The following is a 14,061-nucleotide window of genomic DNA, read 5'->3' as shown; positions in this document are numbered from 1 at the left end:
ATATTGGGTGGAAGGGATGTCCCTGCCTGGAGGGAAGCTGTTTTCTTTGGGTCAAGCTTTATTTACATTTGCGGAGCCCTTGATCCCAAGGAAATGGGATGGGCTTCAGCAGTGGGCTCAGAAAGGGATAGAAGTGGCATTGGCCATGGTTAATTTGTTTGGCTAATGAACCATTTCATAGAGTAATATTGTGTCACCTGCGAACTGTCTTAAGTGTCACAGCTGTACCTGCCCTGGTTATCATCCCAGGCTTCACCCACATTGACACTTGATTCAAGTGGAGAATGAAGGTCTCACTCTGAAAAGAGGCCCCCTAAAATGCACTGTGTTTCTTTTCGTGGTGAAGCTAATGGCATTTCCTTGTGGAGGCATGGTGAGCCATAATGCTGTAAGCTAATAGCATGGAGGCGACCCTTCAGGTGAGTGCCTCTGTGCAGTAACTATGTCACTGCAATGAGGTTTGTAGAGGCAGACTTCCCCCAGGAAATGGAATAGGATGACATTTCTTCAGCACTGTTTTAAAGCTATCCTTTCCGCTGATGGGCAAATTGTACCCATGGGTTGAAGATAGTGATTTTTTTCTAGAGATGATTGGGTGCCCTTTATTTGAATGTTTACTCCCCAGAGAGGCTTCTCAGAGCTGTGATAAAGGTTCAAGCAGCTCTACCCTGTAGTAGTTAGTAGCTTCCATGCAAATTAGCAGGAGATGTGAAGTTCCTGATGGAACTGGAGTGCTGTTGTTGCCAAGATGAAGTGAGTTCCTGCCTCCCACCCTGGAGAGTTCAGGTACACAGATCCTGAAAGTGTTGTCAGCAGAGATCAAGTCTGACAAGAATTCTTTGTCTTGGGAGGTACCTTGAACACAAGTTTCCCATCTTACAGGTGCATTTTTGAACCACAAGACTGGCTTTCTTCTTTCTGACAGAAAACTGCTGTTTTCTGCTGTCTTCCCTCCTTTTGTGCCTTGTTATTCCTTTTGAAAAAAGTGTGAAGCTCTTTCAAATGAAGACAAACCAACTTTTTTTTTTTTTTACTTTTTTTTTTTTTTTTTTTTTTTCAGTAGTGAGTATTTTGTGTGAACTCAATTCTTATTTTCTGGTGATCATCTTATCAAATAATAAAGCATAAATGCCATGGCTGCTAGAGTTAGTCTCAGTTTACACTAGCTTTTCAGGAACTTCCAGTCCACTAAACTGAGAAATGATATGATCAGTGGAAAACTTTGACATCATTGACCATATACAGAGAAAGTCAGTGCTTTCATTACTGTTAGGGTCTAAAGAAGACATCAGGCTGCAAGAAAACCCTGGTTCCTGTTAGCAAAGTACAATGTGTTGCAGAATCTAGGCTTTATCAACTACAAAGTGATTACTGATCTCAAGGTTGCCACAAAGTATGAAGTGCACCATCAGGATCCAAAAGGCACTGTAGTGACACGTAGTGTGGAAATAGCATCAGCCAGGAGAAACCCTCTCTATGACTCCAGCAGAAGCTGTATGATGCTATATGATTCCTTTGTACCCAGCAAAGGCTGAGGAATGAGGGAATGAGCCAGCTATGGCAGAGGGAAAGGGAATGAGCCAGGTATGGCTACTGCTTGTGAGTTAAGGATACTTCTGCATCAGATCAATAATTTCATTATACATACGCAAAGGTGCATCCAATCCCCAGATGAAATCCAGGTGTGCCCATTCCGGAATCTTCTTGTGGTAGATAAGCCTCTTAATATGAGACAGTAAAATGTCAGCATCCTTAGGATCTGCAAGCAAGTCTCGTCCCCCAGTCCATACTGCAGTTGGTACAGTCATTTCTTCTACATTGTAGAGAGGAGGAGTAGCCTGGAAAACATGAAGTAGGGCTGGAAAGAATGTCCAGTAAAGCAGAGCAAACTTTAAACATGTATCTGGTGTTTTTTGTTTTGTGTTGTTTTAGGTCACTGTTCAAAGCAGAGGTGTCTAAAACAAACTGGAGGGAAATGCCCTCACTTGCCTTTTCTGTCTATGTTCACAGGGGTGATGCAACTGATAGTACGGCCAAAGGAAAAGCACCTCCTGAACTGACAAAGAGTTACTGTTGGATCGTTGCTCTCTCAGCTAGGAATTCATAGGGCAGAAGCCAAGAACAAAGACAGAGGATGTCAGGATGCATCTGGATAATCCCCCATCTTGGTCCTCAGCTTGCGTACTTGTTTTGGAGTACCAGTCAGCTCCAGAAGACATACGCGGTCTGGTTAGAAAAGAACGTGTGACGAGTATGAAAAGGAGCATGAAGTGACTTCTGTAGGAGGAGAGAGGAAGTAGCTGAGGATTCTTCAGTTTGGAAAACAGGGGCCAGCACAGGGACAAGAGGCAGGCTTATACAGTCATGAACAGTATGAAGAAAGAGCACAGGAAGTAATTACCCCATTATTTCTCATAACACAAAACCTAGAAGGCATCCAGTGACTTTCCAGGGGTAAGCAAATTCAAGACAAACCAAAGGAAGTTGCCTTTCATGAAAGCCATCATTAAAACAAGTAACTGCTAATGAGAGGCTGTTGTGGAGACCTAAAGAGCAGGAGGGTCAAGGATGGGATTGGAGTCTTGGGTGGAGGAGAGGATCCTCAGGGTCTGCTTAAGGACAAAGTCCTTTTGTCTCTGGCTTCCAGAATATAGGAGCAGCTATTAGACACATTAGTGCTCTCCAGTTGCACTTTTTATAGTATTGTTTCCCTGAGTATTTATATATTGCCAACTGTGTCAGTCACCCTAGTAGGCAAGATTCCTCTTTGGCCTGATCCACTAGGTATACTCTTCAAAATTAATTTTACATATTTCCTGCCCTTCTTTCCTGTTATTATTATTATTGACTGTTTCATTGACAAAGCTTGGTCTTCCTCTCTCTCTCTCTCTCTCTTTTTTTTTTTTTTTTTTTTTTTAATATTATTACCACTAAAGCTTGCATTTTTTCTCTGTTAACTTCCAAACTGGAAAGTCATAATACAGATGGTGGTGGCTAATTCCATCTACATGTATTCAGAAAATGTGTCTCCTACTACATTATTGTTCTCTTCCTCTGTGCTTCTGTGTTGTTCAAGGGTGACAATGTTGTTTCACCAAAAGGTACCTGCTGGTATTTCTCGATGTTCTTCTTTGAACTGCCCCAGTCATAAGCTTGGAACTTCCCCGAATGGGCTTCCTAGTAGGATGAACCAGAGAAGGGTAATTACAAATCCATCATTCAGGAAGGTGATGGGATCTTTCCCTGCTAAGTGTCTGACTCCAATCCAAAACCTCACCTGAAGCTTTTCTCTTTTAAAAGGTTAGAAAGAGACAGTGGTAAGTTAGTTAAAAGTTTCAAGCAGTGAAAAGGAGTCAAATGCTTTTGTAAGCATCAAAAGACTCACTGCTCCTGTAGAAAGACCTAGGATCACTTTCATGGATGATATGTTCTAGTTTGTAAGCCTGCAAGTAGCAATTGCCTCCAGCTATTTTCCCTAAATGCTGCTGCTGTGTTGCCTTCTGACAGTCATGTTGCCATCACTCAGCTCTGTTAGTGGCTCCTTCGTATGTTTTCCTTTCCTTCTCTTGTCTAAATACAGAAGTCACCATTTCTAGATCTTCCTTCCATCTCCTTGGCTTTCCCTACAGCATGTGTTGTGAGAGACCCCATCAATGGGATCTTAATACTGAGGGCAAGGTGTCTGTTAACTCCTGTAACAGTAATAACAGCAATTACAGCAAAAGCTTAGGAGCATTTCTCCTGCATGCCTGTGCCTGCCAGCCTGTGGCTAGGTGCCGAATTAAACCCGAGTCAATTTGCAGACCTCCCCCACTAAGCCTTTGTAACCCTTTTACTTTACAGTTTAGGCCGTGGTTATGAAAGCAACGTAATCAAATCTAATATCTCATGTAAATTCACAGCCAAAAGTATTGTTTGATTTTGAGTGAATGCCTGTGCAGCTGTAACTCAAACATGTCCACATGTTTGCTATGTTGAAAAGTGCACGAGCCCTCCTGCAAGCTCACGCTGCTTGCAAATGCTTCCAGCTGTGCTGCTGAGCCCACAGTGCTGCCAGGAAACCTGTCTTTCCTACAGCAGCTTGTGTGACAAGCCCAAAGAGAGACAAAGGTAGCTTCCAACAGCAGTGCTGCTGAGGAAGTCCTGTGATAGAGCACAGTGTTCTGTAAGTAAGTGTTACAGCAAGTCCACTGAATGAAGGGTTTATTATTTACAGTTCTATTGCTGCCCACAAACTGAGCACTTTGCTTTTGCAAGAGATGAAAATACAAGGGCCTTATTAGTCAAATTTTATATTCTACAAAGTGTCATACATCTTTGCTCATTTCTTGACCCTCATTGGAAAAGTAATGGTCATTTCTTTAGGCAAGTTCTACACTGGAGTTTAGACATTTATATAGGGCTCTGGATACACCATAAAAAGAACACTATATGTATCTGCATGCACAACTTCCAGCATACATGTATTTACACAAATGCAGTGTCTCATTGTTGGCTTCAGATGTACCTGTATCACATAGGTCATTTCTATCTATGTAAAGCACACAGTGCTGTATTTCCAAGCAGTTAGCAATGGCTTCACAGCAACATTATCAGCTAGCCCCACTCCTTATGGTACAGCCAGAGGTGAGTACCTAGTTTGTGTTCCAGAAGCTCACTAGTACCTGGCTCCAGTGGACTATATTTTGCACAGATGTTCCAGCAGGGGTTTGTGCGATGTACACATTGATCCGGTTCTGAAAGAAAATAATCAGTGAGTGTTCTTTTCCTCCCTTTTACCCATATGTGCATCAGAAGAAGCCACAGCAGTGTCATGTATCCATAAAACTGAGAGAAATCAAAGCGGTGTGATCAGAGACTCCCCTGAGAGCTCCTCCAGGTGAATCAGGTTTGGAGCAGCAGTGAAACAACAGCCCCCACAGAGATCGTTTTCCAGGATAGGTGAGTATCTGAAAGAATCTAACAGATAGAGAGGGGAGAATGGAAAGTCAGCAGCCTAGATCGCAAACCTGTGATTTATTCAGGAGTCTGCAGCAGGTCCTATGTGAAGCAGCACCGCTGTCAGACAGAAGAACAAAAGGAACTGCAACTGTCTGAGGAATGTGTGTGTGTTTTTGAAACAAACCCACACTTGTTCTGCAGGGGTTTCTTAACAAATCACTGTGTGGTCCTCCTTCTGAGAACACTCTGAGGCATATGTTTGAAAACAATGGAGCAAAACTTTGAAGTCCAGGTGGCCTGGCCTCCAGCTGGACATAGCATGGAGTGACAGCAAGCTGAGGATCTCTGATGAGACCAGCAGTCACAGTATGAAGAGGAGACAGAGCCCTAGGTGAGGTCTGGCAGAGGGCAGCCTTCAGGGTTGTGGTGGAGCAGCTCTGCGTTGAAGGGATGATGCCAAGAGCTCTTCTGAGGAGCAAGGCAGTGATGCCCTGACAGCAATGGGGCAACCAGCAGATATTGCTGGCTGGTACTGGGGGGGCTGTTCCCTGCAGTGTTATGTGGACTAACAGAATAGAGGATTCATACTATAGGATTGAAGGTAGGTTTAGGGAAGTTATCGAATTCTTAATAGAGATGGTAAGAGTTGTACATACCATGTCAATGTTTTTCATGTTATAGCCACCAAGACTGAAGAAGATATTTCTACAAAGCCTAGCAAAAGGACGGTGGCTGCAGACAGGAACTATCAGCCTTCTTAGACATTCAGCTTGGGGAAAGAATTCTCTTTTGCCAAGCAAACCCTGTGAAAGACAAAAGTAGCATTCATTTAAGAATGTACATTGTACAACATTACTTTTAAAATATGTTTTTGCTCTGTTCCTCTTCCCCAGCACATGCTGTTGTTCTCACTTACCTTTTCTTCATTTGTCAGATGACATTCCCACAAATGAGAAACAACCCAGGTGTTTTCTATTGCATCAGCTTGCTCAGGCATTGCCCAATTTGTGTTACATCATTTTAATGAGTGTATATGTTAAATGTTAACTCCAATTCATATTTTAGCTCTAAGCTTTCAGATATTTACATGTAAAAGTAACTTTGCATATATGATCAACCACATTGATTTAACACTCTTTTTCCTAGCACTGTGATCAAGTGAGTACATTCATTTCCGATTTCAGTGTTTGCTGGATTGGAGACCAGGAATTTTTTTTTTATTGCTGTAATTAACGGCAACTGATGGGGTGAGTAAATGTATATTTTGAGGGCAGGTACAATGTTGTTCTGGGATTCAGCTTTGTGTCCTTTCCAGAAAAAGGACAGATACTGTCTGTGCATGTTACACTCACTCTCATACCTTTAAGAAGCTAAAGTTTAGAGGAGATTCAAATCTGGCTTATGAGCCACCAAAAAAACATTTGGAAGAACTTTTGTGAGTCTCATCCAACCACCTCCTCCCAGCAGAACTAGACCAAACTGGCTGTGGCTTTGTCTAGAAGAATTTTGGAAACCTCAAAGATCTGCATCTTTGTGCCTCTCTGGGTCACCTGCCCCTGTGTTGCACTACTTCTATGGTTGTTATATGCCATATCTATTGTGTTACAGCAATAATCACCCAGATTAACAATGAATGAATTTTGATGGAACTGAGCAAAGCGCAGGGTGGTGGAACCAGAACTGGCTTCAGCATGCAACAACCCAACACCACACACCATCTCCCCTGCCCTGTAGGATAGTTACAACCAATGTAACATAGAGGCTTGTATGATGCTCTGTTTTGGATTTTTAATGAAAATAGTGGTGATAGCACACCAATGTCTTAGCTGTAGCAGAGCAGTGCTCACACGGAGCCAAGGACTTTTCAGCTTCTGGTACTGCCCTGACAGAGAGGAGGCTGGGGGTGCAACATGAGCTGGGAGGGGACAGAACCAGGACAGCTGGGCCAGACTGCCCAGAGGGATTTCCCTTATCATGTGGTGTCCTGCTGAACAAGTAAACTGGGGTGGTTGCCTGGGGGAGCTGCTGCTTGGGGTCTAGCTGGGCGTTGATCGGTGGGTGGAGAGCAATACATTGTGCATCACTTGCTTTGTATATTCCTTTATCATCATCATAATAATTATTATTTTCCCTTCCTTTTGTGTCCTATTAAATCATCGTTATCTTGACCTGTGAGTTTTACTTTTTTTTTTTTTTTCTCCTGATTCTTTCCCCCATCCCACTGTGTGGGGGGAGTAAGCAAAAGTCTGTTTGTTATTTAGCTGCCAGCTGCAGCTGGGATAAACCGCACCTATAGAAACGGTTTATGATTGTCCCATAGGAACTGCAGTCAGAAGTTAAACCTACCTAGCTGCAAATGAATATGCTTCATAAAGCCCCATACTTTCTGTATATATACCTTAAGAGCTGAGTGAACAATTGCATGGTTCAGCACTTGAAGACACACTAATACATACCCTGAGCATTTTTTCAGGAAGGTAGAGGAGCTTTACTGCTGCACTTCTGGCATACTTAATAGTAGTGACAGGTGCCAATGCAAAATAAACTTTGATTTTCTGTGCCAGTTCTGGCATTGTTGAAAAAGCAATAAAAGCTGAGGAAATAAAAATAAAGTGATAAGAAAACCATTATTTGTACATTAGACTGTTTTTAGCATTTATGTAAGCTGATCTGCAATTTCATACCAACAAAGAAACATTGTTATCTGCTCAGAGACTGGTTCAGCCTAGCTTGGTGCAAAATACTTCTTCTCCTTGTGTTATCAGCTTGTAGTCTTATTTCTCACTTCAGAGATTTTAATTTCTATATTTTGCCTTCACGTTTTTTTTCTAAACCCATTTAAATGCACACTTTGATGTACATACATGCACTTCATACAATACTCTGGAGTTGCATATGTTTTCCTTCATATCAATCTTTTTTCTTTTTTTTCTGTTGTGCCACAAACTGCCCAACTTCTCTTTCTGTGCTGTCATCTTCCTATTTTGTTTATTTTTGTTAGCTGACCAGCTGCTGTTGGGCACACCCTTACATCTTGAAAAAAAAAAATCTGCAGGGCCCAGAATAATTTCTGGTATAACTCTAAGTTGATGGATTTCAAGCTGCAGTGCATTTGGCCCTTCAGGTTTAATCATCTTTATAATAAATTAAGCCTGCCTACATGCTGAAAACAGCTTATCTTTTTTTTTTTTTTTTTTAAATATATATATATATACCAGCAAGGAGCTGTTGGAAAGCCCTGGTACATTCAGCATCTCATTGTCTCAAATCAGGTTTTACTCCTGTGTTTTCCTGAAGTATCAGTCCATTCTGTGTAACTTACCGATGGTGGTGCCTTGTGAATAGCCAATATAGTACAACTTTTCCTGGCCAGCTTTCTTCACAATAAAATTTATCACTGCTGGAAGATCAAATTTTGCCATCTCATCAAAACTACAGGTAGGAGATTAAAAGAGAGGTGTGTATAAATTAAAATACCATTTGAATTTACATTTTATTACAGACTTGTTAGCAAATGAACAGCATGAACTGTTGTGTGAATCATTCAGCTGTATTAGAATCTGTGCCTTTTGGGCACTGGGTATAGGAGACGCTATTCAAGCTTTTCTGGGCTATTTTCTCCCTTCACATCAGTAGGAGGACTCTGACTACAAGAAGCATCAGGTTGAGCTGTAAAAGTCTACACACAAGGAACAGATGTTGTTATATTATCAGAGATGTTTCCGTAGAATCACACATTTTACACAATTTGCCATTAAAGAATATTTTTAAATGTTCATTCAAATAAAAGCTTGAAAAAAAAATCTTCAATCTCAATCATTTGATCTACCTGAAAGCCCAGAACTCATCTTGATCAGTGGAGTAATTTTGATGTTCTCTGGACCAGCGATTCCCTCTGCTATTTCCCATCCAAACATCAAAGCCAGCATCAGCTAGCATGAATGCCAAGCTGTTGTTGGGCAGGTTTGAGATCCAGTTACTGGCATCTCCCAATAGCCCGTGTTGGAGAAATACAGCAGGTTTCATAACTGAAAACAAAATCAGAAACAAAACAACCTTTATAAAATTTCTTGATTTTCTGGTAGTTCAGGGACATTACAATCCCATATTCAGTACTGGGATTTGGGCCTGCACTGACTTAAAGGGAGACATCTGATCATAGGAACAAAGCATGCATTTCTGTAAAGAGAGAACTTGTAAAGTTTTGTAATGATCTGTAGGAAGATAAACCCAGTATCAGCGAACTCTGGCTTGGCAGCCTCTGGTCATTGTTTGTATAGCTCAGCCTCATCAACTTAAGATTCTCAACAGTGATATAATAAAGGAAGGTGTGGGATCCTTTCCAGTGGTTTCCTGTACCCAAAATATGAATCAGACTGAAATTAAACAGGTGTAAGCAAAAGTAAAGTCAGAGGCTAGAACTGCTCTTCCAAAACAGCATGACTGGGAGGTTGCAGCCTTTACACTACTTTAATTTCTGTTCTTTTTCTTCCTTCCTTCCTTCCTTCCTTCCTTCCTTCCTTCCTTCCTTCCTTCCTTCCTTCCTTCCTTCCTTCCTTCCTTCCTTCCTTCCTTCCTTCCTTCCTTCCTTCCTTCCTTCCTTCCTTCCTTCCTTCCTTCCTTCCTTCCTTCCTTCCTTCCTTCCTTCCTTCCTTCCTTCCTTCCCTCTCTTTCTTTCTTTCTTTCTTTCTTTCTTTCTTTCTTTCTTTCTTTCTTTTTCTTTCTTTCTTTCTTTCTTTCTTTCTACTTTTGCTCACCAACTCATATTATGAAGATATTATTATACTTAATTTATATTGTAGCAGTGTTTTATTGTAAACAAGGGTGCTTGACATAAATCCTGTTTATCTTGCAAGCTGTTCAGGGCAGCCAGAATTCATTACTTAAATTTCACTTGTGTATACAAGCTCTGGTGAACATTTTACAACTGGAAGGTACCTCTTTTCAGAACGTGCACTATCTAGGCTGTTTTTGTCTCATATGAAAGAACTGTACCTGGGTTTCTCTGATTCTGTATACCATCGGGAATTCTGTTAATGGTAATGATATAGCCATCTTCAGTCATCACTTTGTGCTCCTCACTGGGGTACCCTTTGTACGTAATGATCTCATTCTACAAGAGAAAGAATAAATGCATTTGATTGCAGAAGTCCATATCATACATTACCTTCATGAGATATTCATAAGGAAGCAATATTAGAAAGCAGCTACATCTGGGGATTTAGTCTATGTTTTTAAGCATCTGAATAAAGCAATATCAGATTGGAATATAACCTGAAACTACCACAAATTTCCTTCGTTCTTTGTCTGATCTCCAGGATCTATTAACTAACTATTCAGTTAAAATCTTTTTCTAAAAACTGTGTTACACATGCCATATGATCACAATCTCTTGCATTACAGTGATATGAGAACTAGTTTAACCTGATAGCAGGAGCTTACACTTCCCATAGCTGAGATGAGGGGCTGCTTGGGTGCATGCTCCTGATCTGCTGCAATACGAAGTGAACCCAGTTCACCTATACGACCCTCAGAGAAATCCTGTGAGCTTCACAACTGTCCTTTCATGGATGGCGTATGTGCAATGAGTACCACTGTACAAATGACTACATTACAGAAAAGACAGGGCCAGCCCCTTGCATAGTCACGCTAGATATCATTAGCACAGATGATTATCAGCTCTGAAATAATCATTTATCTACTTATTATTCTATTTATTTATTTGTTTTACAAAAAAAATAATGTTATTTTGTAATTTTATTCAGAGAATTATTCAATGTAATCTTTTCACACGGGACAGAAAAAAAAAAAAAAAAGAAAAAGATTTTAGCAAGTGACTAAAGATCCAAACAAGCTTGCTTCATGAGATATGTTCTTCTGAAAAGCTGGCCATTCCCAATCTAGGCTGGTAGTTCAAAGGAGGAAACATAAGTCATTGTTATTTGGAGCTGATGAAAAGGTGGCATTCCAGATACTCATTCTTCCAGATACAGGGATAGTGCCAAACTAGTAAGTGACACTAAAAAGAAAATTAACTCTGCAGATGTACTAACGAAAGGGGTTGGTCTTGATTGCTGTCAAATATAAGAACTGCTGTTACCTGTACAGACAGAAGGGAATAGAAAACAGTAGTCTGAGAATGGGTTAAATGAAGGCAGCTTATCTACCTTGTTATTTCCAATACCTAGAAATCCCTCTGCCATGAGTCATGCATTCCTTCTGTCCCCAGGTAAATCCACCAAGAAACTTACAATATTCATCAATGCTTCTGGATCCACAGCTCTCCTCATTTTTTTGAATTCTTCTGAGCAAGTAATTCCCTGAAACAAATACATCACAGCAAAACCCAGCCATATCTTCTCTCTGGATAAAACAGCATATTAATCTGTTAGGATTCATGATATGCACTTGACATCTAGACAGGCTCTGTGCTCTCTGGTTGAGAGAAGTGCTGCCTAAACCTAAATGGAGCTGGTGCTCTCTACTTGTTAATTAATCTGAACAAAACTGACTTTAAACATGTCTGAGGGAATTTGGCAGCAGTCTGGTTTCTCTGCTAAGGACTGAACTAGGACATTGCTCTCCATCAGGGTGCAAAGCATCAGTGAATCCAAGGAAAATAGCAAAGCTTTTGGAGAAATGGCACATTTCTCCAAAAAATGCCACATATTTGTTCTGTAGGTTAATTAGAAAACTTCTGTCTAACTCTGGGGAATGCTAAAGTTATCTACAACTCATAACTAAATCATTGCTAAAGGGAAGTTTTCAAAGTGGAAGAAACCAAGTTGTTGGATAGCTAACTGAAAAAGGAAACCAACAAAGACAAATGAAAGTTAAATTATATAACATTTAATTAAGGATTTAGGAGTCTGAATAAAGTACTTATTTTGGTTGCCTAGTATAATTTATACAAAACTCCTCAATGTCAAAATGTGTCCACTCTGTAGGATGAGGACGGAGAAAGGAAAAGAAAGCTTTGCTAAATGTAGTGATACATACAGACTATGTGTAATGACATCCAGTTTTGTTCAGGAAATGGCAAATAAAAAAACCTGAGAGTAACCTAGCCTGCTTGGATGCAGCTCCACAATCTATGAATGCCTACATGCTCTCAGTTGAAAGATGCAGGGTGTTTGAATGAGCATTCTCTGTACCATACAAACCAAGACCTAGAGCCCGCATCTAAACCTCTGTGATCCCAGTGACACATTCATGAGGTAGACTGAGTTCACCAATAAATCTACTGCATTTATTGCTCTCCCAGTCAACAAGACGGTGTGATTTTTTCCCCCATGAGTAGAAGTTTTTTATTTTTTAATTTATTTATCACAGAGCAAGCATACAATTTATATCCAAACTTCCTAGCAGTACATTCTGATATAATCTATATTTTTAAAATATTTGTCTCCTTTGTAGTAAAAATAAGAGATATTGTAAAAATGTCCTTTTACTTAGCTACTGTTAGGTAAGTTAAAGTATTACTGACCTTGTGCCAGAAAGCATGTGTTCTGCCGAGCGACTGAGATGGCAGAGGAATGGAAAATCAATTTGCAGATGATTGAAAGCAGTGCTGGGTAAACAAGGCAGCAAAATGGTAGTCATGCAGCGTTTTTCCCACAATCATGCAGAAACTTGCCAATAAACATTGATTTCATTCCCACTCCTCATTCCTTCTGCTAGAGCTTGAGCTTTTACTTATAGCAACAGCAGAGAGGTGACTGCTTTTATTCTCAGACCTGCTTTTCATCTTCTCAGCCATAATGGCTCTAACAGTGCTCTCTTTACTATCACAGATTGCTGGATTTTTAAGGAGAATACCAACCTCTGTGGAGTGGCAGAGCAGGATCAGGAATTTTGAGAACAAATATCTGCACAGGAATCCCTTATCATACCTAATGAAATTGTCGATAAACCTGGCACAACGTCCTTGTTTACTTACAGCCTGCCAATTCCAGCTTTTCATGTTACGTAGAAAGGATGGGATAAACTCTGACTCCTTGATACTTCTGTAGATGTTATTGCACAGGTTTTTCTTTCATTCTATTAATGCTCATGTTGCTGTTCCAGAGTTTAATACTGCTGCAAGAGTGGTTTCAGAATATTTTCCTTTATTCATGATGTTTCACCACCAAAGTGTCCACAAAACAAAGTGGGTATTCCCTAAGTCTATAGGTAGGGAGGTAGAATGCTTTTCCGTATCTGTATGGACATAGAAAAGGAAACATGTCTCAGTGTTCTCAAGCATACCAGGAGTTGACCAGTACTGCCCAGCCCTAGAAGTTAGGTAGGTTTGAGCAGATTATTAGGTTTTCAGGATAGGGGCCTTTTTGAGGCTCTTCTTTGTGCAGAACACAGGCAATCCAGCCAAGTGCCCTAACTGGTGTCCAAGCTACCACTGTAATGCACATGTTGCAAGAGTACAGTTGAAGCTCTCTTCTCTCTTTTTTTTTTTTTTCTTGCTTTTTTCTTTTTTCTTTTGTTTCTTTTTTTCTTTTTTTCTTTTTCTTTTTTCTTTTGTTTCTTTTTCTTTTTTCTTTCTTTCTTTTTCCCCTTTCTTTCTTTCTTTCTTAATTTCTTAATTTCTTAATTTCTTTCTTAATTTCTTTCCTGAGAGGAACACCTCCCAAGGTTTTGCAAAGGCTTTGAGATTTCTATTTATATTATAGTTAGTCTGTATATCTTTTCCTTACATTACTGACTCTGCTTATGACCAGATTTATTTAATATAACTTCAGGAAGGATTTTGTCTAGTATTTACAGAGCAGGCAGAAATATGAAAGAGAGTCTCATGAGAAGACCTGTACATACAAGATTGACTAGAATGTCTTCAAAGAGAAATATAACAGTCCAAGTTCAGGTTCTGGCAAGGAAGAAGGAGAGGAAATTGTTTTCAGAGCTGGTTTAGCATGTGTTTCCAAACACTGTCTGCTTGTGTGTTGTTGTTTTGTTTTTTTTTTTTTTTTTTTTTTTTTGAATCACTTGTTTATTTCCTTTTATATACCTTAACATCTTACATCTTCCCTCTAAGAAAACCAGGTTTTCTCCTTTTTGAAGTCCCAGTGTCTGTTGAAACTCAACATGAATTGCACGAATGAGCTATTTAAATACAGACCTGTCCTC

At 40.1% G+C, this 14,061-nt stretch overlaps 1 protein-coding gene across 1 annotated transcript; it reads right to left on the bottom strand.

The window, feature by feature from the left end:
* Positions 1–1,085: 1,085 nt before the first annotated feature.
* Positions 1,086–12,795, bottom strand: LOC311439905 (lipase member M-like). The gene is made up of 10 exons (XM_084526208.1): positions 12,428–12,795; positions 11,193–11,304; positions 9,937–10,054; positions 8,771–8,969; positions 8,264–8,373; positions 7,398–7,534; positions 5,598–5,744; positions 4,665–4,736; positions 3,106–3,177; positions 1,086–1,838 (listed from the first exon to the last, which is right to left on the bottom strand). The coding sequence occupies exons 1-10, from the start codon at positions 12,541–12,543 to the stop codon at positions 1,605–1,607; spliced, it is 1,317 nt and encodes a 438-aa protein (XP_084382334.1). The 5' UTR covers positions 12,544–12,795; the 3' UTR covers positions 1,086–1,604.
* Between the last annotated feature and the right edge of the window lie 1,266 nt (positions 12,796–14,061).

This window comes from Aythya ferina (assembly GCF_964211825.1).
Source record: "Aythya ferina genome assembly, chromosome: 7".
NCBI classification, from domain to species: Eukaryota; Metazoa; Chordata; class Aves; order Anseriformes; family Anatidae; genus Aythya; species Aythya ferina.
Note: the sequence above shows the minus strand (reverse complement) of the source record. Positions and strands in the feature narration are given on the sequence as shown.

Bases quoted from the DNA above. Each gene is read 5' to 3' on its own strand.
- LOC311439905 (XM_084526208.1), bottom strand. From the start codon at position 12,543: ATGACTACCATTTTGCTGCCTTGTTTACCCAGCACTGCTTTCAATCAT. The intron at 8,970-9,936 runs GTACAGTTCTTT...TTTTGTTTTCAG, and splicing joins ACAGAATCAGAGAAACCCAG to TTATGAAACCTGCTGTATTT. The intron at 3,178-4,664 runs GTACTAGTGAGC...TCATCCTACTAG, and splicing joins ATATAGTCCACTGGAGCCAG to GAAGCCCATTCGGGGAAGTT.